The sequence below is a fragment of the Microcaecilia unicolor genome, chromosome 6, assembly GCF_901765095.1.
Source record: "Microcaecilia unicolor chromosome 6, aMicUni1.1, whole genome shotgun sequence".
Lineage (NCBI taxonomy): Eukaryota > Metazoa > Chordata > Amphibia > Gymnophiona > Siphonopidae > Microcaecilia > Microcaecilia unicolor.
In genome coordinates, this window is record NC_044036.1 from 111,381,585 (window position 1) to 111,402,386 (window position 20,802).

The 20,802-nt window shown below is 41.3% G+C and overlaps 1 protein-coding gene across 2 annotated transcripts in view; it reads left to right on the forward strand.

The window, feature by feature from the left end:
- DPH5 (diphthamide biosynthesis 5) overlaps nt 1–20,802 on the forward strand; it is a 91,182-nt gene that overhangs the window by 62,923 nt on the left and 7,457 nt on the right. For both annotated transcript variants that reach the window (XM_030207105.1, XM_030207104.1), the window contains exons 4-6: nt 2,472–2,592; nt 5,610–5,649; nt 18,781–18,884. In XM_030207105.1, coding sequence (XP_030062965.1) covers nt 2,472–2,592; nt 5,610–5,649; nt 18,781–18,884 — 265 coding nt within the window. The remainder of the gene's footprint in view (nt 1–2,471; nt 2,593–5,609; nt 5,650–18,780; nt 18,885–20,802) is intronic.

The following is a 20,802-nucleotide window of genomic DNA, read 5'->3' on the forward strand; positions in this document are numbered from 1 at the left end:
TTAGCTTTAATAGCATCCTTCACCTTAGGTAAGTTTGGATCATAAGCATATTGAGGCAGGAACATATCTTGTGTGTAATCTGTTGTACAGTGCTTTGGTTGAGGGTGCTACATAAATGCCAAAAACATAATAATAAGCTACTGTCTTATGTGAGAATATGTAAAACAGTAGGATCTGATGAGTTATAACTCAAGAGTGCTAACACAGTTCAAGGAAGTACTTGCCTATGTCCTTCACGGTTCTGCTTAGTTTGTCATTGGAAACGGGCGGCGGGGGGGGGGGGGGGGGGGGGGGGGGATTATTAGCTCACTCCAGTCTGTCATTTGACCTCATTTCCTCAGGGTAATAATGGCAGGGACAGACTATTTTCTATAGTATATGGGAGAGAGGAGAAAAAAAAATTATAAATCTAATTGACTCTGGTATAATATGAACTATTATTTGAATATTTTTACTGCTATAATTGTCTGTTGCCTATGTCTAGGTAATTCTTGCTGTACACCACCTTGGGTGAATTTCTTCAAAAAGGCAGTGAAGAAATCCTAATTCATTCATTCATTCATTCATTCAATCAATAATTTTAATTATGTTTTTATTTGGTAAGAGAAAAATCAAGATATTTTCTTCTTTTTTTTAAGCTAATGGGAGGACCTTGTAAATGGGACAAAAAGAATTATTGCTTTCTCTGTGGAATGAGGAAGTGATCAATTTGTATAATTTTTGTTTTTTTAGCCCTGCAGAAGCATCTGAATATAGGATATTTGTGACATTTGCAGCTCATGTATTATTTCACCTTTTGATTTTTTTTCTGTGATAGTTCACTAAGGGGCCCTTTTACTAAATCTTAGTGTATGCTAAATTCTAAGAAGCCCATAGGTATATAATGGGCATCTAAGCACTTAGCGTACGCTAATGTTTAGTAAAAAGGCCCCTGAAAAGATTTTACAACCTTCAAAATCAAATGATTAAAAAATGTGATGGGCCATTCCCTTCAGTTTGAAAATATAAGTGGGCAGAATGAAAGATTTCTGCACAAACAGCTGGAAAGTTGACTGTGGTGGCGATGCTCCACTGACACAGGGCAAGTCCATAATTGAGCTGCCCACATTTATAAGCCCATTACACGCGTAAGCATATAGAATACTAGCGTTATGAGCAAAAATACCAGCAGGACACCTAAGCATTATTCTGTATTAGCAAAGGCAAAGGGGTATACACATGGGCGGAGCATGGGCAAGGCTCCAATATACACGCATAACTTAGAGAATATGAAAAAAGACTAAGGAGGCTAGGGCTTTTCAGCTTGGAGAAGAGACGGCTGAGGGGAGACATGATAGAGGTATATAAAATGATGAGTGGAGTGGAACAGATGGATGTGAAGCGTCTGTTCACGCTTTCCAAAAATACTAGGACTAGGGGGCATGCGATGAAACTACAGTGTAGTAAATTTAAAACAAATCGGAGAAAATGTTTCTTCACCCTCTGGAATTCGTTGCCGAAGAACTTGGTGAAGGCGGTTAGCTTAGCAGAGTTTAAAAAGGGATTAGATGGTTTCCTAAAGGACAAGTCCATAAACCACTACTAAATGGACTTGGGAAAAATCCACAATTCCCTGAATAACATGTATAGAATGTCTGTACGTTTGGGAAGCTTGCCAGGTGCCCTTGGCCTGGATTGGCCGCGGTCATGGACAGGATGCTGGGCTCGATGGGCCCTTGGTCTTTTCCCAGTGTGGCATTACTTATGTAATATTGTAAGTTACGTGTGTCCCTGCCAAATTTACATGTCCACAGTTACATCAAGTGTATGGCTGGTGTAACTGCAGGTATGTAAATGTAAGTTGCACCAGTACCAGGTTACAATAGGATTCTGTAATGGAATCTAGACACCTGATGCTGTTATAGAATAAGGATCTCGCCCCATGGCATCAGGGTACCTGAATGGAGGTGCCCACTTAACAAAATTGCTCCCATAGTGTTCTTTTGTAATACAGTGTACACTTAGCAGGTAATACTTTTATTAATGGCTTTATTTTGGAAATAGTACAACCATGAATGGGGAATTTTTTTCTCCTCTTTAGGACCCTGCATTCTGGATCTGCTCTGACACTGGGTCTATAAAGATAATGTACAGCTCAGCTCCTATAACATCTCAGAGTATAGAGAGAAACTTTAAAACTAAATTGTTCTTATTTCCTATGAGTTTATAGCACTATAAAATGACATCTTGCATCTACAGGAAACAACTATATCACAGTCAAGGGATTATATAGAGAAAGGTTCTTAAACAAAAGCCAGATCTGAGGAATACCTGTGCAAAGAGGATTTGAAAATGTTTAAATGTAGAGATTGGCAAATTGTAATGTGGGGATATGAGATGTACACTTGTGTCAGTGCTGATTGTATGGAAAAAGTCATGTAGCAAACCGATGACCTTTATTTGATAAATTAACGTCATGTTTTCCTTTTTAGTTGTACAATTTTGGAGAAACTGTCTCCATTGTATTTTGGACAGACTCGTGGAAACCAGAAAGTTTTTATGACAAAATCAAAAGAAACAGGCAGAATGGCATGCACACACTCTGTTTACTAGGTAAGGTTTGCAGCTCTGTCTGATGTACCTACAGGACTGATTGAATTTAAATCACTAGTCAGGAAGCAGAGAGAATTTGATTTTAATAAAAATACATTTAAATATAGAAAGAGAGTGTTGATTAAAAGTGAAATTTTGAAAGGAATATTTGACGATTTTATTTTAACTGCATTAATCGTAAAATACAATAAAATAATTATTGGCCCAATATTCAACCAGCAGTCACCAGATTGTTAACCACTGGCACTGGCATTTTACTTAATCTGTCTATTAGTGCCATTATCTGGGCAGGTAGCAGTGCTAAATACATTAATAATGTAGTGACTATGCTGGCATTATCAATTTAATTTAGACCTGTTGTTCGGCAGGTGTATAGCTTATCTCGACAGCAGCTGAATGTCACCTCTGTCCAGATAATTTTATAGGCCTGCCTCCCACTCCTCCCTTAATCTAGTCCACAAAAATGCAGATAATATCTGATTATTTAGCAATTTTAATGGCCCAATATTATATATATATATATATATTTTTAATCTGTGCATAATTAGTTTTGAATATTGGCCTGTAATATTAATTCAAACATGAGAATTCAAGTAGTGATTTCAGAGGCACACTGAAAAGCTATTACAAGGGAAGATGAGCAGTCTATTATAATTTTTTAAAAGTCAACACAATCCAGTAATAGAAAGTATAAGATAAGAAAGAACAATTCCATCCATAATACAGATGGGAAAAGTATTTGCTAACTTAAAAATTCTGGACATTCAGACATGTTCTCTTCAGTATCTTCAGAGCAACAGCAATTCTCATGGTTCTATTTTGTTTGGTCAACCAGGCTTTGGATTGCTTTCAGGTCCTTTTACTAAAATGTGGTATGCTTTGCACTTACCACACGCTTAATGCAAAAATTAACATTCTGTAAGTGCAAAGCTTGTATGGTAAATGCAGGGGGTATGCCCTGCATTCACAGCATAGGGCACTAACTGTCACAGTGGCAGTTGGCTAGGGCAGTGCAACTGTTTCATGTTCCCCTCACAGATTAAGCCCAGCACCCACTTGACACAGACTAACTACCGCCCCATGGCACAATTCCGATCACCTAACCCCCCCCCCCCCTTTGATCCAAACACTGACATTCCCCAAACCTTATCCTTCCTGACATTCCTGACTGCCTAATCAACATCTGGGCACTGGCACAAACAGCCTGCTCTCTTTCTTAAACCTTCCCATGACAGCCCTAACTTCCCAATCAACATCCGGGCACCAGCACAACCAGCCTGCCTCTTCCTTAAATCCCACCCCTAAGGCCATAACAACAACAGAGCCCTACCTACCACTTAACCACACGCCCCTCCCCCCAGGAACTTAATTGGGGGTCAGCATTGGTGGTTGAGTGGTCCCAGTCAGCAGTGATCCTCTTCTAACCCCCAGATCATCTGCCAAATCCAAAATGACACTGATGACACCTAGCAATAGCCTTGTAAGCCTGTGCTGCTGTCTACCTCACTAAAAGCCCCACATTAGCTGCTTAACATAGCTTAGTAAGAGGGCTCCTTTGTTGCATTGTTTCTATTTATATGTATACCTGTCATAGTTAATGTTTAATATTTAGTGATTTAATTAACCACCTTGCATCAGGGATGTCAAGACAATATTAGCAATAATGGAGATTATAATGGAAACGGTAACAGAACAAGCTACATTTATTTATTCATTTATGACTTTATAATCCGCACTATCCAATATACTAGGTGGAAACATACACAATATATACACGTAAAAACAAAACAGAATATAAATTACTGCACATTTACAACATGTTAACAAACAAAATCATTGATCTCATATTCTTTTCCCTTAAAGATATTATCATCATCATATCACTTTTAAAAAAGCTGTCATAAATAAGTATGCTATTAACAATTTTTGGAAATGAAGAAAATTACCGACACTTTGTAGGTCAAATGGAAGTGGATTCCACAGACTCGAACCTGCCTAATAAAATGTACTTGCTCTATATTCTTATAGTCTGACCCAACGAAATAAAGGAATACCTAACGATCTGGCCGTTTACTGCGCATGTGGGAGCAAAAGTTTTTAGCGCCCCGTGGGAGTGGTAAAAAGCTTTGCTCCCATAGTAAAAAAAGAAAACAGTTGCAGTTACTGTTCCCGGTCCGACATCTCTGTGGCTTCCTTCCCCCCTCCCTCCCGCAGTAGCTCTACCTTATGCAGCCAGGCCAGCTGAGCTGACAACGTTCCTCACAGGCTTGATCCAGGACCTTTTGTCTGCCAGATCCTGCGTTCTGATGCAACTTCCTGGCTTGTTCAGTTTTCCTGATAGTAGAGAGGATATTTGTTAGGGGAGACAGGGATTTTGTTGACCATTGTTCTGTATTATTTGTAATTTATAAAACGACAGTTGTACAGAATATTCTTTATTTTTATACTTTAATAAAATGATTTCAATATAAAATTAGAAGGAGACTTGTACAGATGGAATCTAACAGAGCTTGCGGGGACGGGATGACGACAGAGCTGACAGGACGGAGACAGATTTTGTCCCTGCATCATTCTCTAATCTGAATTCAAGAAAGCGTGTGACAAACACGTAAGATCTGTAAGAAAGAGGAAGGAAGAGTAGATAGTATGGATTGGCAAGAGTTGATGAGCCATGTGGTCTTTATCTGCCATCTTTTCCCATTATTCTTTATCTTTGGATTTTTTTTTTTAGGTTGATTTTTTTATTTGCCAATTTAAAAACAAATTTTTAAAAAAATTGTGCAAGAGACTAGGAGCCTTTAAATGCAGCAGTGTTAATGTGAATATAATGCTGTGACCTGGCTTGTAGTTATGGGATCCCTTCTATAAATATAGTTCAGAGTTTGTTTCAACCTGTTGAAATGCTATTCAGCCCTTAGGGCTAGATTCTTGTGCTATGTTTATACAGTGTTCCAACCTGGTACTGGTGTATCTAAACATTTTCAGACTAGTGTTCATCTTGTTTTCTTTTCCCACAGACATTAAAATAAAAGAACAGTCTTTGGAAAACCTGATGAAGTGAGTCTTTCTCCAAACACACATTCTGATTCCATGTGTATGATTATGTAAGAACCATAGTCTGTGTGACTTTCAATTCCCCTACCTCTCCCCTTTCCCTATTTCAATTTTAATACTCTGCTGCATGCTGTATGTAATCTTGTTAATACTGGAGCCCAGATGAAAACAAAACCTTGTTCTTATTCTGACTCTGCAAATCAAGACAACACTAACGTAGAGCTTCCAAAACACGTTTCACTGATCCCATAGCTAGTGTGGATTTCGGGATATTCCCCATGGAAATAATTATATAAAATTGTATAAATTCATTTGCACACATTTTTACCTCTTATAAATTACTCTGCGCATTTGGTGTAGCTTGATCTGGATGAAGCATGGACACATTTTATAAAATATGTGATCATACATCCTGTGCATGCATACATTTAAACCTGCCTCTGAGCAGGTATAAATGTACATGGATGCATTTTACTTGAGATTTCTACAGGATCTATGCTGATACTTATATAGGTCCATATGTATCTTTATAAAAGAGCTTGCAGATAGGCAGCCTTTTGCCCTCTCAAGCTAGGCAACTTTGTATAAAATTACCCTTGAAAAAGGGCTTTTGAGGTGCACAGATGTGTAAGCTATGATTTGTTTTATGAAGAAAAGATATGTGCTTACCAGAGGTGTAGTCAGATCTCAATGTGGGGAGGGGGCCTGAGCCCAAAGTGCGGAGGCACATTTTGCTTCTCCCTCCCCCACCACAACCCCACATACCTGGCCTGACGGAGGTCCCCAAGCCCCACCACAAAAGCCTTCCTGTGGCGATATTTGGTATGCAATCTCAGTTTTAGTGAAATTGAGCATGTGCAAAACTCGCGCATGCTCAATTTCATTAAAACCAAGCATGCACGCAAGGGAAGGGGAAGTAGGGCAGCGTGGTGGTGAATATCACCCCAGGAAAGCTTCTGCTGGTGGGGCTTGGGGACACCCGCCAGCCAAACCAACAGACTTTGGGGGGCCCAAACCCAAATTGGGGAGGCCTAGGCCCCCCAACGCCTACCATGGCTACACTGCTAGCACCTACATGAATTTATAAAATTATCCCAGGGAAATTAGGTGCGCTCATTGACATCTGATCCAAGACAGGTTTAAGTGTGTGCATGTGTGTGCTGTTAAGAACAGGCACATTTGCCTATATTTTATAAAATACGTACATAAATGCTGATCCCACCATCATTCTGCCTATTCTCCAGCCCCGGGAATACCTATGCATGTATCGCATAAAAGGATCTATTTATTTATTGTACATTTATACCCCACATTTTTCCCACAGTTTTGCAGGCTCAAAGTGGATAATTCTATAAGGAGCTGCCTAGATTTTGCTGGCAAGAATATATAAATGCAGGAATTCCAGTCTATTGCACACATATGTGGGCACACATACATGTAAATGACCATACTCCAGCTACACACTATTTTGTAAGAAGGCAGCAGTCTTAAATGGCATATTTGCAAGTGGGCATTCACATGAGGGGAGCACGGGTGGGACTCACATGCATAAAATATAGAATACTATGATTTACACATGTCCTAGGCATGAGCATTTACGCCTGCTTTTCTTTATAGACTAGACACCAGATAGGCACATTCTTGGCACCTAAAGATAGCTGCCCCTTTCTAGAATTTATCCTCTGTGTGTCTGTATGTCTACTTTGTAAGTATGTATAGCCCTGGACACACTCGAGTCCCTTATAAAATGTATACACATTTATCTCATGCATATTTATTAATATAAATATCCTAAAAACTTGATTGACATGGGAATACCAGGACCAAATTCTGAAAGGGTAGAATAGAATCCTTTACCGGGGGGGGGGGGGGGGGGGGGGGAGGCGGAGGTGGGATAAGGGAGTGGGAACGTGCATGGCCTCACAGTTGGTGGAATTAAGAGAGACAACTATCATGGAGCCAACTAACCACTAACTAGAGATAGGTATAAAGGGGGTCCTATCAGAATGTGGAGGGTATTTAGTGAGCGAGGGGTTGGTATATAATGGTTAGGGTGGTGGACTTTGGTCCTGAGGAACTGAGTTCAGTTCCCACCTCAGGCACAGGCAGCTCCTTGTGACTCTGGGCAAGTCACTTAACTCTCCATTGCCCCATGTAAGCCGCATTGAGCCTGCCATGAGTGGGAAAGCACGGGGTACAAATGTAACAAAAAAAAATGACAGGGCCAAGGGTGTACTTTATTGGACAACTTCGATCTTCATGGCTGTTTTTGGTATTCCTTGTATGTATTTGGGGCATTGTAACCACACTTCTGAATGACTATAGAACAGAAAGTACTAGACCTTAAAATGTTTGGTTATACAGCAGCGGATCATGTGGGGTGCAAGAATCCCAAGATGGGAGTTGGTTCACAGGAGGAGATACCATGTGGTGGCAGCGTATGAGAAGGGGCACCATCGGGTCAGCCAGGAGATGGTCAGATGCTGGGGTATGGAGAGTTGCACTGGTGGTTTGAAGAGCTTAGAAAGAAGATTTGCCAGTATTAAGATGGAGGTGCATGATCAGCATGCTAACCCTAATGAACTAGGGTAGCAATTGGAGGAGGCAGAAGGGAGAATGGAGGTACAAAGTGAGGAATTTGAGAGTCTCCAGCAGTGATATGGAGACTTAAGCTGAGATAGGAAGAAAACCAAAGCTGCACAGATGACAGAGCAAGAGAAGAGCGATCAGCCAGATCACAAGCAGACAAGAGTTCTAGGGCAACAAGGATAGCTAAGTTGTATTGGTTGAGCATAGCGGTAGGAAGGGATTTCAGTGCTGTGACTTGAATGAATTCCTTCTTATCTGGGATGGAGGGCCATGAACTTGTCCAGGAAAAGTGTAAGTTGATCAAGAACCTTTTTTTCTAGGCATTTGTAGAGAAAAAGTAGATTGGAAATAGAACAAAAACTGTAGGGATTAGTGAGGTCAGATCAGGTTTCTTAAGTACTGGGTAACAGCACGGTTCCTTGATTGGGAGATATAACCCTGTGATAGACTGCCTTTGCAAGGAAATTAGACAAGAGCAAAGGGGCTAACTCCAGGATTAAAGAGGGAGGCCAAAGGTCCAGAGAGGAAGAAGGATGTAGAGCTTACTCATTTAAGAGTAGGAGGATAGAATTTGCCTAGTTGGACACTGGAAGGGGGAGGTGGTAGGGGAATCGGAGCCAATAAGGGAGGAAGAAAAAATAGCTAAGTTGATACAGCAAGAGGTGAAGGAAGACAATTTTAGATTGCTAGGCCTTGGCCAGGTCATCAGGAGACTGGGGGGGGGGGGGGAGGGAGGGAAGGGGAGAGAGCAGACATGGAGGGATGTAAGGTTAAGTTTCTGGAAAAGTGCTTATGTTTGTTTGAAGAAGCAAAGGTAATGCCAGTAAAATGGGTCTGTTAGGCTTTTCTAACCTTGCTATGATATTTCTGGTATTTAAGTTTAAAGAGAGTGAGGGGAAGGTGACATATGCCAAAGCTGTTCTAAATGCCTAACCTGGTGCTCAGAAGATACAAGTCTGCATGAAGTTTAGGTAAAACAGTGTGAATTTCTTGGCAGGGGCCAATTAACAGCAGTTAGCGTATCTGGACTTAAAAAAAGATTTGGGCAAGTTCCTAGAGGAAGAGTCCATAGTCTGTTATTGAGGTGGACATGAAGGAAACCGTTGCTTGCTCTGGGATTGGTAACATAGAATGGTGCTACTATTTGGGCTTCTGCCCAGTACTTGTGACCTGGATTGGCCATTGTTGGAAGCAGGATACTGGGCTAGATGGACCATTGGTCTGACCCAGTATGGCTATTCTTATGCTCTTAAGTGCTGCAAAGAAGTTAGCAACCTGGTGATCCAAGGAGGACTCTAAAGGAAGGGGGGTAGTGATTTGCAGCTTGCCGATCTGCCCAAGATTAGCAAACCATCTCTTAAAATATTATGCTGTCCTGTGGGGAGGAACAGGAGAGAGGCAGGAAAGGGAGACAGTGATCAGATAGTGGTCTGACTAGGAGAAAAAAAGAGTAAGAGGTCCATATGTAGATGGGAAGACCAGTTCCAAGGTATGATTAAGAACATGGTAAAGGAACAGATGTGCTGAAAAAAGCCAAGTTTGGATGGCAGTGTAACAAACGCAATACAGTGAGTAGTGGATGAATGATTGAAATCTTCCAGGATAAGGTGATAACAGGAGATATAAAGGTCAGCTATTAAAAGAGAGAGGTCCTCAAGAGAGGAACTGAAAAAAATCTTGGTGAACCTGGAAGATGTACTGAGCCAAATTGACAAATTAAAGAATAGTAGATAACCTGAACTGGATGGTTTTCCCCCCTGGGGTACTGAAAGAACTTAGACCTGAAATTGCTTGTCTGCTGTTAGTGATCTGTAATTTGTTATTAAAATTATCCATAGTACTTAAAGATGGAGGGTGGCCAACTTAACGCTGATTTTTAAAAAGGGTTCCAGGGGTGATCCAGGAAAGTACAGACTGGTAAGCCTGCCATCAGTGCCGGGTAAAATAGTGGAAACTATTATAATGAATAAAATTGTAGAACACGTAAATAAACGTGGTTTAATAGGAAAGAGTCAGCATGGATTCAGCCAAGGAAAGTCTTGCCTCACCAATTTATTTTGTTTCTGGCAAGATGTGATTAAACATGTCGATAAAGGTGAGCTGGTTGATGTAGTGTATTTAGATTTTCAGAAAGCTTTTGACAAAGTTTCTCATGAGAGACTCTTGAGAAAATTAGACTCATGGGATAGGAGGTAATGTTCTGTTGAGGATTAGGAATTGGGTTATTGGATAGAAAACAGAGGTTAAATGGCCATTTTTCTCAATGGAGGAGGGTGAATAATGGAGTGTCACATGGATCTGTACTGGGACCGGTGCTATTTAACATATTTATATATGATCTGGAAATCGGAACGACAAGTGAAGTGATTAAATTTGCAGATGGCACAACTATTCAAAGTTGTTACTGTGAAAAATGATAGGAAGATCTTAAGAAATTAGAAGACTGGGCATCCAAGAGGGAGGTGAAGTTTAATGTGTACAAATGCAAAGTGATGCACATAGGGAAATGTAATCCAAATCATAGTTACCTGATGCTAGAGTCCACCTTCAGAGTCAACCCCAAGGAAAAGATCTAGGTGTCATTGTAGACAATATGCTGAAATCTTCTGCTTAGTATGCAGCGGCGGTCAAAATTTCAAACAGGATGTTAGGAATTGTTAAGAAAGGGATGGTAAATAAGACCAAGGATACTATAATGCCTCTGTATCATTCCATGGTGCGACCTCACCTTGAGTATTGCATTCAGTTCTGGTTGCCGTATCTCAAAAAAAAATATAGAATTAGTAAAGGTTCAAAGAAGAGCAACCAAAATGATAAAGGAACTCCTCTAATTTGAGGAATGATTAAAGAGGATAGGACTGTTCAGCTTGGAGAGATGGCTGAGGGGAGATATGATTGAGGTCTACAAAATCCTGAGTGGTGTAGAACGGGTAAAAATGAATCGGGGTTTTTTTTCTCCCTTTCAAAAAGTACAAAGACTAGGGGGACTGGTAACTCAATGAAGTTACATAGAGGAAATATTTTTTCATTCAGTGAATAGTTAAGCTCTGGAGCTTATTGCCAGAGGATATGGTAACAGTGGTTAGCATATCTGGGTTTAAAATAGGTTTGGACAAATTCCTAGAGGAAAAGTTCATAGTCTGCTATTGAAATAGTCATGGGGAAGCCACTGCTTGCCTGGAATTGGTAGCATTCATGGCTGTTGCTACTATTTGGATTTCTGCCAGGTTCTTGTGACCTGAATTGGCAGCTGTTGGATACTGGGCTAGATAGACCATTGGTCTGACCCAGTATGGCTATTCTTATGTTCTTATGAGGTAATGGGAAGAGGAGGAGGACAATGATAGAAAAGGGCAATAATGAGGATGCCAAGTTTCAAGCAAAGAACACAGACCTCAGAGTAGCTGAAAGGTTTGAAAGACCAAGAGGAGACAGTGACACTGAAAGAATGAAAAAACGCTACTCTCCTGCCATGCTTATTAACTCTATCATGAGAAAAGGTATAACCCAAAGGACAGGCCTTTTACAGTTCTTATTTTCAGCTGTGGGGTTCTGGTGTTCTCAGTTCTAAGCTAAACGAGCTGTGATTGGCTGACAGAAACTTGGAGGGACTTAATGGAAAGGGAAGGAGGTCTAGGCAGCTGAATAAGTGGTGCAGTGGTTAGAGCACAGGTCTTGTAATCAGAAGGTGGCTGGTTCAAATCCCACTATTACTATTGTTTTAATTTGGACGTCCCTGACTGCACTTGCATGTTTTTTATTTCTTCCGATTTTTGCTCTCTGCATGGGTCCCGCACAGCACCAACTAAACTAAAATTGCTCCGGGGACCTGCATACTGCGGTCAGAGCTAGGTATGATATTTGAGGCTGGCATAGAGGCATCTCAGGGGGACCAGTGCACTACGAATGCTGGCCCCTCCCACGACCAAATGGCTTGGATTAGGTCCGTTTTTGAGATGGCCGGCAGCGGTTTCGATTATCGCTGAAAACCGCGGACGGCCATCTCTAGGTCCAGCGATCTCACCATTTGTGTCGTCTATCTCTAGAGTCGACACAAATGATGGAATTTCAGCGGGCCGAACCGTATAATCGAAACCGAAGATGGACGGCCATCTCGTTTCAATTTTACGGTTCGCTCCGCCTCTTCGCGGAGCCGTCTCCGGAGATGGACGTTTTTATACATGGGCGTTCGCGTTCGATTATGCCCCTCATGGTCTTTTATCTACGTTTTATTGCTATTATTTAAAGTGTTGTTTACTATTTTAAAAAAGTAGGATAACAAATCCATGTGTACTGTCTGCCATTAAGTAGCAGAAAATGTCAATGGCAGGTGTAAATACAAAGAAATGAATTCCAACAACCAGAAATTGCATCAGTGTTACTATGATACTTTAATACTGTTGAATTTTTTTTAATTATTTTGTCATATTTCTGAATTTGTACTGTATTTTTGATCAGTTTTAAGGAAGACTTATTTTAGCTAGTGTTTGCCAAATATGAAAGCAGTGAAAAGAAATTCATTTTGGTTACTTTGAAATTTTACTGTTTTCCTTTGGTTTTGGTTCATGTTGAAAGTGTCAGATGAGATGAATGAGGTTTGTTTATTTTGGAGCTGCAGAACACATCTGCATCTATGCCAGCAAACATTTAGAAATGTTTAGGCTGCTGTTGTGCAGGCTTAATGTTAAGACAAAACTGAAATAGTGCATTTTATTTTTTGGAATGTAATTTGCTCTTTATACCAGGACTGGGAAAGCTGCAGAGGCAGCATTTACAGCCCCTTTGGGAAGGAAGCCTCTGTAAAGGGGGCTTTAAAGCTTAGCTCCAGTTATCTGCAGCAGGGCCCATAGGAATAAAATGGGCCCTGCTGCAGATAACTGGAGCTAATCTTTAGTAAAAGACCCCGTAAGGGTGCAATAGCAACACCTACTGGCTGGCACAAGAACACACTTTCAGGTTCCAAGGATTATAAATCTGACTCATTTCTGGAGGTAAAAGTCCATAAACCATAATATTGGCACTTGCATTGTATCCGTTCCTGACTCACACATGAACAAAGACTACTATGACAACCTTATAAATTGGAAAAATAATTTTGGCCGCAGCTTTATTAACCAATCAAAAATTCACAACCAACACAAATAAAAATGTTATTATCAATATTTCAATGCAACCTTCACTTTTCTTATTACCTTTTATAAAGCTAATCGGTGCCAACCTAGCTGTGCATATTTATTCCTTCAAATGTATTAATACGCCATGAACCAATTTGTAAAGTGAGACCTACGGTGATGTCAAGGCCTCACTTCTGCTTCTGGCGGTTTCGCACACAAGCAGATTAAACCATAAAATCCATATAGCCAGTAAATTCATTGTCCTTAAATGAAGGCTGCTGGAAAAATTCTGATTTAAATTACCGCAGCTGTGCCTCAAACTACCCCTTTTAATATCCCTAGACATCGCTATCCCAGCTACAAAATTACCCAAGATCCCAATCCCAACTCTCACTCTTCTAAATTTTGGGTGGGATGAAATTTCTTGCTTCACTACTACTACTACTGCTACTATTTAACATTTCTAAAGCGCTACTAGGGTTACGCAGCGCTGTACAATTTAACATAGAAGGACAGTCCCTGCTCAAAGAGCTTACAATCTAAAAGACAAATGTACAGTCCCTCAACTAGCTTTCCTCCTTGCCACCCATCATTTCTCAGCCCAGAGCCCACCACTTTTCCTGATGTTCTCGTTCTCTTTTGCTTCACCCCCAACCTTAAAAAAAAAAAACTGCATACCATTTGAAGTCACTATTCTTTCTGCTCTAATTTGAATCCTTACTAAACCTCAACATCTCTTCCCAGTAATCCTTTATTTTGTTTATCCCTTTTTGCTAATTAATTTAATTACATCAAAATTTCATTAATTTTAATTTCTTAAGTCTTTATGACTCCCATTGCAAAATAATTAAATTATCTTCTTATCGAGTATATATCTCCCCCGTCACCACCCATTTTTCTTTTATCCCTTCACCATTACAAAATATATATAGGCACTACTGCAGCAATGCCAATATTATCCACCCATAGTTGATTTTATGTTTTTTTTTTTTTATTACGGTAGGTTTGAGGAAAGATGCTGCCTATTCCTGGGGATAAGAAACAAAGAATGATAATACTTTTGGAGATTCTGTCAAATAGCTGTGCCCTGGATTGGCTGCTATTAGAAACAGGATACTGGGCTAGATGGATGTTTGTCTGACCCAGTGTAGTGATCCTTATATTGGCCACAAATTCTGAAAAGCCAACAGGATGTTAGAGAACACACAATTCTTGTACAGCACAAGAGGGATATACACTTAAGATTGAACTGAAACTTTGATATTTAATTAGCACAAAGCAAAAATATAGTACATAATAAACTACTGTAAAAAAAAAGTGCACAGTGAGAAGCTTAAACTACTGGTAGATGCCCCGTTACCTGGATAATTATTACCTCTAAACAAACAACAAATTCCACACAATCAAAATGGCTCAGTGTTCAGGGGAAAAGCCTCAAAGAGCTCCGAGACCAGAACCTTTTGATTGTGTGACCAAGTTCTGGTCTCGGAGCTCTTTGAGGCTTTTCCCCTGAACACTGAGCCATTTTGATTGTGTGGAATTTGTTGTTTTGAGATTTTGTATAAGTCCACGTCACGTGATTAGTTGTTTAGTTAATTATTACCTCTGCCAATCACAGTTTGCAGAATTCTAATTGAAATGTTAATATGTTGGCTAATTAATCCCCTGTGCAGATTATCTCTGAATCTAGCAATATCTGATTTTATAGTCGGCTCATGCTGAATAATTACTCTCCAGCTTTCTTGTTGTCATTTGATGGCAGCAGAAATGGAAACAATGGTTGTTTTTGTTCCATGAAATAGTCAAGCAGGAGATTAGGATAGAACAAAGGAGCAAAAATGCTGGACACTAACACAGAGAAAGTTCAGTGTTTGATCAGATCTCCTGTACTTTCAGCCTCCTCCTACTATAAGAGGACAGCTTCTTTGTCTGATATTGGTTTAACTTGTAGCAGTAAATTCATAGGTCAAAACTTGGAATCCAGTTTATTGCATCAGAAGTGAATCACATGTCAGTAAAGCCAGTACTTTTTTTTTTCTAGGAATAAAAGGTGTCAGCGCTCATAAAGGCCCATCCTTTGGTGGTGGTGCTGTGGGGGGGAGATAGGGTGACTATCCATGGCTCCGCCTCTATGGTAAAATCAAAATCAGGAAGAAACAGGAAATGGCCTCTACGTGAATCCAAAACAAACAGAAGAGTAGAGGATAACACACTTACTTCCACATGATGAGTGTCCAAACATAAATCTTTATTGTGGCACAAACAAAAGACCCGCATGGGCCATGTTTCAGCGAGTGTGCATACCTGTCTCAGGGGTCAGATATGCTTAAAACAGTAAAGGTATGTCAAGTGCCTAAACTAGAAACTGCTCTGTGTTGACTAAATCAGGTATAGTCAGCAAGAAACATTGCATGAAAACGCTTTGGCGCCAAAAACATCACTATCCAAAATGTAAGGCATTTTCATACAGCGTTCCTAGAGCCTGAACTAATAAAACTGCTCCTCAAAAAAGTATTCTCTTATATAAGTCGACTTAATCGATAGAATACTTGTTTTGAATACCAAATTCACCTGTACAATTCTGGAGACCACACCTTCAAAAAGATATAAACAGGATGGAGTCTGTCCAAAGGGCAGCTACTAAAATGACCAAGAAATAGACTCAGAAATAACCTGAAAAAACTTATTTACGGAAAGGGTGGTGAATTCTTGGAACTGCCTCCCTGTGGAGGTGGTGGAGACAAGAACTGTAACTGAATTCAAGAAAGCTTGGGACAGGTACATAAGATCTCTAGAGAAGAGGGGAAGGGATTGTAGATGACATGGATAGGCAGGCTGGATAGGTCATATGGAGGGGCATTTTCGAAAGAAACATCTAAGTTGGGATTTGGACGTCTTTGTAAAACATCCAAATCCGGAGGCGGGGAAAAGCATATTTAAAAAAAAAGATGGACGTCAATCTTTCGTTTCGAAAATACCAAGGACGTCCTTAGATTTGGGCGTCCCTAATTTTGGATGTCCTTGAGATTCGGTGATTTTCGAAACCAGCATTTCTAGTGCACTGGTCTCCCTGACATGCTAGGACAGCAATTGGGCACCCTAGGGTGCACTGCAGTGGACTTCATAAAATGCTCCAAGGTACATACCTCCCTTATCTTGTGTGCTGAGCCCCCTAAAACCCACTACCCCCAACTGTACACCACTACCATAGTCCTTACGGGTAAAGGAGGACACCTATATGTGGGTACAGAGGGTTTCTGGTGGGTTTTGGAGGGCTCGCTGTTTCCTCCACAAATGTAACAGGTAGGGGGGTATGGGCTTGGGTCTACCTGTCTGAAGTGCACTGCAGTACCCACTAAAACTGCTCCAGGAACCTACATGCGCTGTCATGGACCTGAGTATGACATCTGAGGCTGGCACGTTATATTTTTAATGATGTTTTTTGAGGGTGGGAGGGGGTTAGTGACCACTGGGGGAGGTCATCCCCGATTCCCTACGGTGGTCATCTGGTCATTTCGGGCACCTTTTTGGGCCTTATTCGTAATAAAAATATGTCCAGATGAAAACGTCCAAGTTTTAGTCATGGACGTCTTTGCTTTTTTCCATTATGGATCAAAGACGTCCAAGTCTTAGGAACGCCCAAGTCTCGCCTTCACCCCGCCTCCGATACGCCCCCTTGAAATTTGGACATCTTTGCGACGGACTTCAGTTTGAGACGTCCAAAATCGGGTTTCGATTATACCAATTTGGACGTCTCTGAGAGACTACTTTCTTACTCATCTATATGTTAAAACTTTGCCTTACCCTTCACTACCAATTATAATGTTCTAGTACATATTGTGTTGGCATTGCAAGTAGTATACCATGCCATACTTTGTATTGTTCGAATATTTTTACTGCTCTAATTGCCTCCTGCTCATGTTTGATCTATTCTTACTGTACACCGCCTTGAGTGAATTCCTTCAAAAAGGCGGTAAATCAAATAAATAAATGATAAAGGTCAAAAGAGAGGAAGGTGAAGGGCAGTCTAGTGCAGTGACATTCAAATGTGGGAAAATCAAAGAGGAGAATTGGTGTACTGTTTGCCAAACCCCCTTTCCTTTTCTCATAATGTAGTGAAAAGCTATCAAATTTTTACCATTTTTATTCCTGGAGGAATTGTGCACAAACATGTTGAAAATTCAGTGCATGTGACTTTGAAATTCTGTATATTTTGCCTTCTCCTTGCCCCAGACCTGACACACTCCAGCTTTATAACTCAGCTTGAATTCCTCCCTAGGCATGATCTCCCTCCCCACCAACAAGCTTCAGCGCCATCCCTTCCTTCCCCCACTTTCTCTGCTCCCTCTCCAGGGGGAGCCAGTTTCTGTTTCTGCCTCCTAGTTTTTTCCCCTCTTGTCCTATTCCCTCCTACACAGAAGATTTCCAGCGTTTCTCTTTATTCCCCTCTCTACCCCAACCTGCAAAACCCCAGCTCTATCTCAAACTTCTCCCAGATACATATCCCCAACTCTCTCAAAACCCTCCCCCCACCCCAGCGTGTGCCCCCAGTAGTCGTTCTCAGTACACATCCTGTTGTGCAGTATATACCCCTTGCTCCTTCCACCGCCACCCCCCCCCCCCCCCCATCCTGATTGCCACAAGAACAGGAGTGTGGTTCCACATTAGGCTTTGTTCTTTTCTGCCACCCAGAGTCTGATCACTGAATTTGAGCTGCACAGCTGTTTACTGTCTTTTGCAGTTCAAATCAGCAGATAGGGAGCCAGAAGAAGATGTAGCTCAATATGCAGCTGCTCTCCTAGTATTTCTCTTTTGCTGATCAGTTTGGGCAGGGAACTGTGCAAACCAGTACTGCCATTGCTACGTCCTGGTCCTTGTGCAAATTCTGCACAGGAGAAGAATTCTACACAAAATCTGCAATGCACAGAATTCCCCCAGGAACAAATCATTTTCCACCTTTTTAATAAATTGTTTCATAAGTTAATGAATATTTTTGAGACCATACTAGTTTTGCACATCTGTCCTCTTGAGATCCTTTTCTTCCAGGTGTAAGTATGGGGTGCTGTGACAGAGTATCATTGGAAATTTAAAACTCAGCCAAAACGTTATACTGTATATGTTAGCTCAGAATTTATGGCTTTTTAAAATAGCAGTGGTATATTTCTGAATTCTTCCAGTAAAGTCTGATGAAAACCATGTGAACTTTTAAAACATAGGAATTGAGATTTAATCTAGGTTGAACAGTCTGATTTTATTTTTCCTATGGTTGAATACTTTTGTCATCATATTTGGGAAAGAAGAATGTGGTAAAAACCAGGCTGGACATTGTATTGCAGATGATGGCATAACCTGTTCTTCTAAGCTGTATGAAGCACAGCAGATCTGCATCCATTTAAGTAAATAATTCTGCAATTTGAACCTATAATTTCAGGGGAAAGAAGATTTATGACCCGCCTCGGTATATGAGTGTGAACCAAGCAGCAGAACAACTTTTGGAGATTATTCAGAACAGAAGGAATCAGGACAAAGAGCTAGGTACAAATTTCTGTTCTTTCCACAGCTGCTTGTTAGCCATGAAGTCACATATTCAGATATGCTTGTCCTCTTATTTATTCAGAATTCCTCTAGGTTTTGGCGGAAGAATACTAGCTACTCAATAAAAGGAACCATTTGATGATAACAGTGTCATTTCTCTTACCATTTTCTTCTCATTCTCTTATATAAATGCACTTTGAGGCCCTGGTTCACTGTTTTCATTTCAGAGATTGTTAGGCTAATACAGCAGTTTCCTGATAAGAGTCCCTCTCCCCTCCAAAGGAAGGATACAATTGTAAAAGGGAATTGGCTTCACTAACCATTAGAATGTGCATCCTCACAAGAAGAATGTAAACCAGTTTCCTACTTTCTTGTCTTGTGTGCTAGGTGTACTCTGTTTGTAACCTCTGCAAGCAGATCAGAGTACAGTTATTTGAATACTTCATGGGAATCCCTGCAACTGTACAGGATGCATTTGCAACACATTTCCTGTCAGAGTAGCAGCTCTCCTTCAGCATTAAGATAAATTAAGTAGCTTATTCCAAAACTGGGCAGCAGTGTAAGAGTTTCAGTAATATTGGTGAGCATTTTAAATCCTTTTGATAAGGTAAAATTATGTATAATCATACCTGATAATTTTCTTTCCATTAATCATAGCTGATCAATCCATAGACTGGTGGGTTGTGTCCATCTACCAGCAGGTGGAGATAGAGAGCAAACTTTTGCCTCCCTATATGTGGTCATGTGCTGCCGGAAACTCCTCAGTATGTCGATATCAAAGCTCCATCCGCAGGACTCAGCACTTAGAGAATTACACCCACGAAGGGACACTCTGCCCAGCTCACCACCGCCGAAACGGGGGAGGGGAATTAACCCAGCTCATCCCCACACAAGTGGGGGAGGGGAATCCGTCCAGCTCATCCCCGCGGAGCGGGGGAGGGACACCACCCCGCCGATGCGGGGGGATCTGGCTTATCCTGCAACCGCAACCGCGGGAGGAGCTGACTGACCCTAACACCGCCGAAGCGGGAGGGGTACAAAGCTGCCCTACAGCCGCACGAAGCGGGAGGGAGTGCCGGCAGAATTTTAAGTCTCAATCCAGCCCCGTAAAACGGAGGGGAGAGGAATGCAGCAGCTCACTGTAACACAAACTCGTCTTAACTCTTGAAGAATCCAAGTGAAAAAACTTGAACACGAAGTCTTTCTGAAGTAACTGAAGACTAAACTTGAACCTGAAATGCAACCAGAATAAAAACAGTACAGATATCTGGGAGGGGCTATGGATTGATCAGCTATGATTAATGGAAAGAAAATTATCAGGTATGATTATACATAATTTTACCTTCCATATCATCAAGCTGATCAATCCATAGACTGGTGGGATGTACCGAAGCAGTACTCACCCAGGGCGGGACATTGAAATCCCTGACCTCAACACTGAAGCTCCAAACCAGGCCTCCGCCCGTGCAGCCACAGTCAAACGGTAATGCTTGGAGAATGTATGAGCCGAAGCCCAAGTTGCCGCCTTGCATATCTCTTCCAAGGAGACGGATCCGGCCTCTGCCATCGAGGCCGCCTGAGCTCTCGTGGAGTGAGCCTTCAGCTGGATAGGCGGCACCTTCCCCGCGGCCACATAAGCCGCTGCAATGGCTTCCTTGACCCATCTTGCCACTGTAGGCGTAGCAGCCTGTAGACCCTTACAAGGACCTGCAAACAGGACAAACAGATGATCCGATTTCCGGAAATCATTGGTCACTTCCAAGTATCTGATGATGACTCGTCTCACATCCAGATATTTAAGAGCAGAGTACTCCTCTGGGTAGTCCTCCCTATGAAAGGAAGGGAGACAGAGCTGCTGATTCACATGGAAGCGAGAAACAATCTTGGGCAGGAAGGAAGGCACTGTGCGAATAGTCAC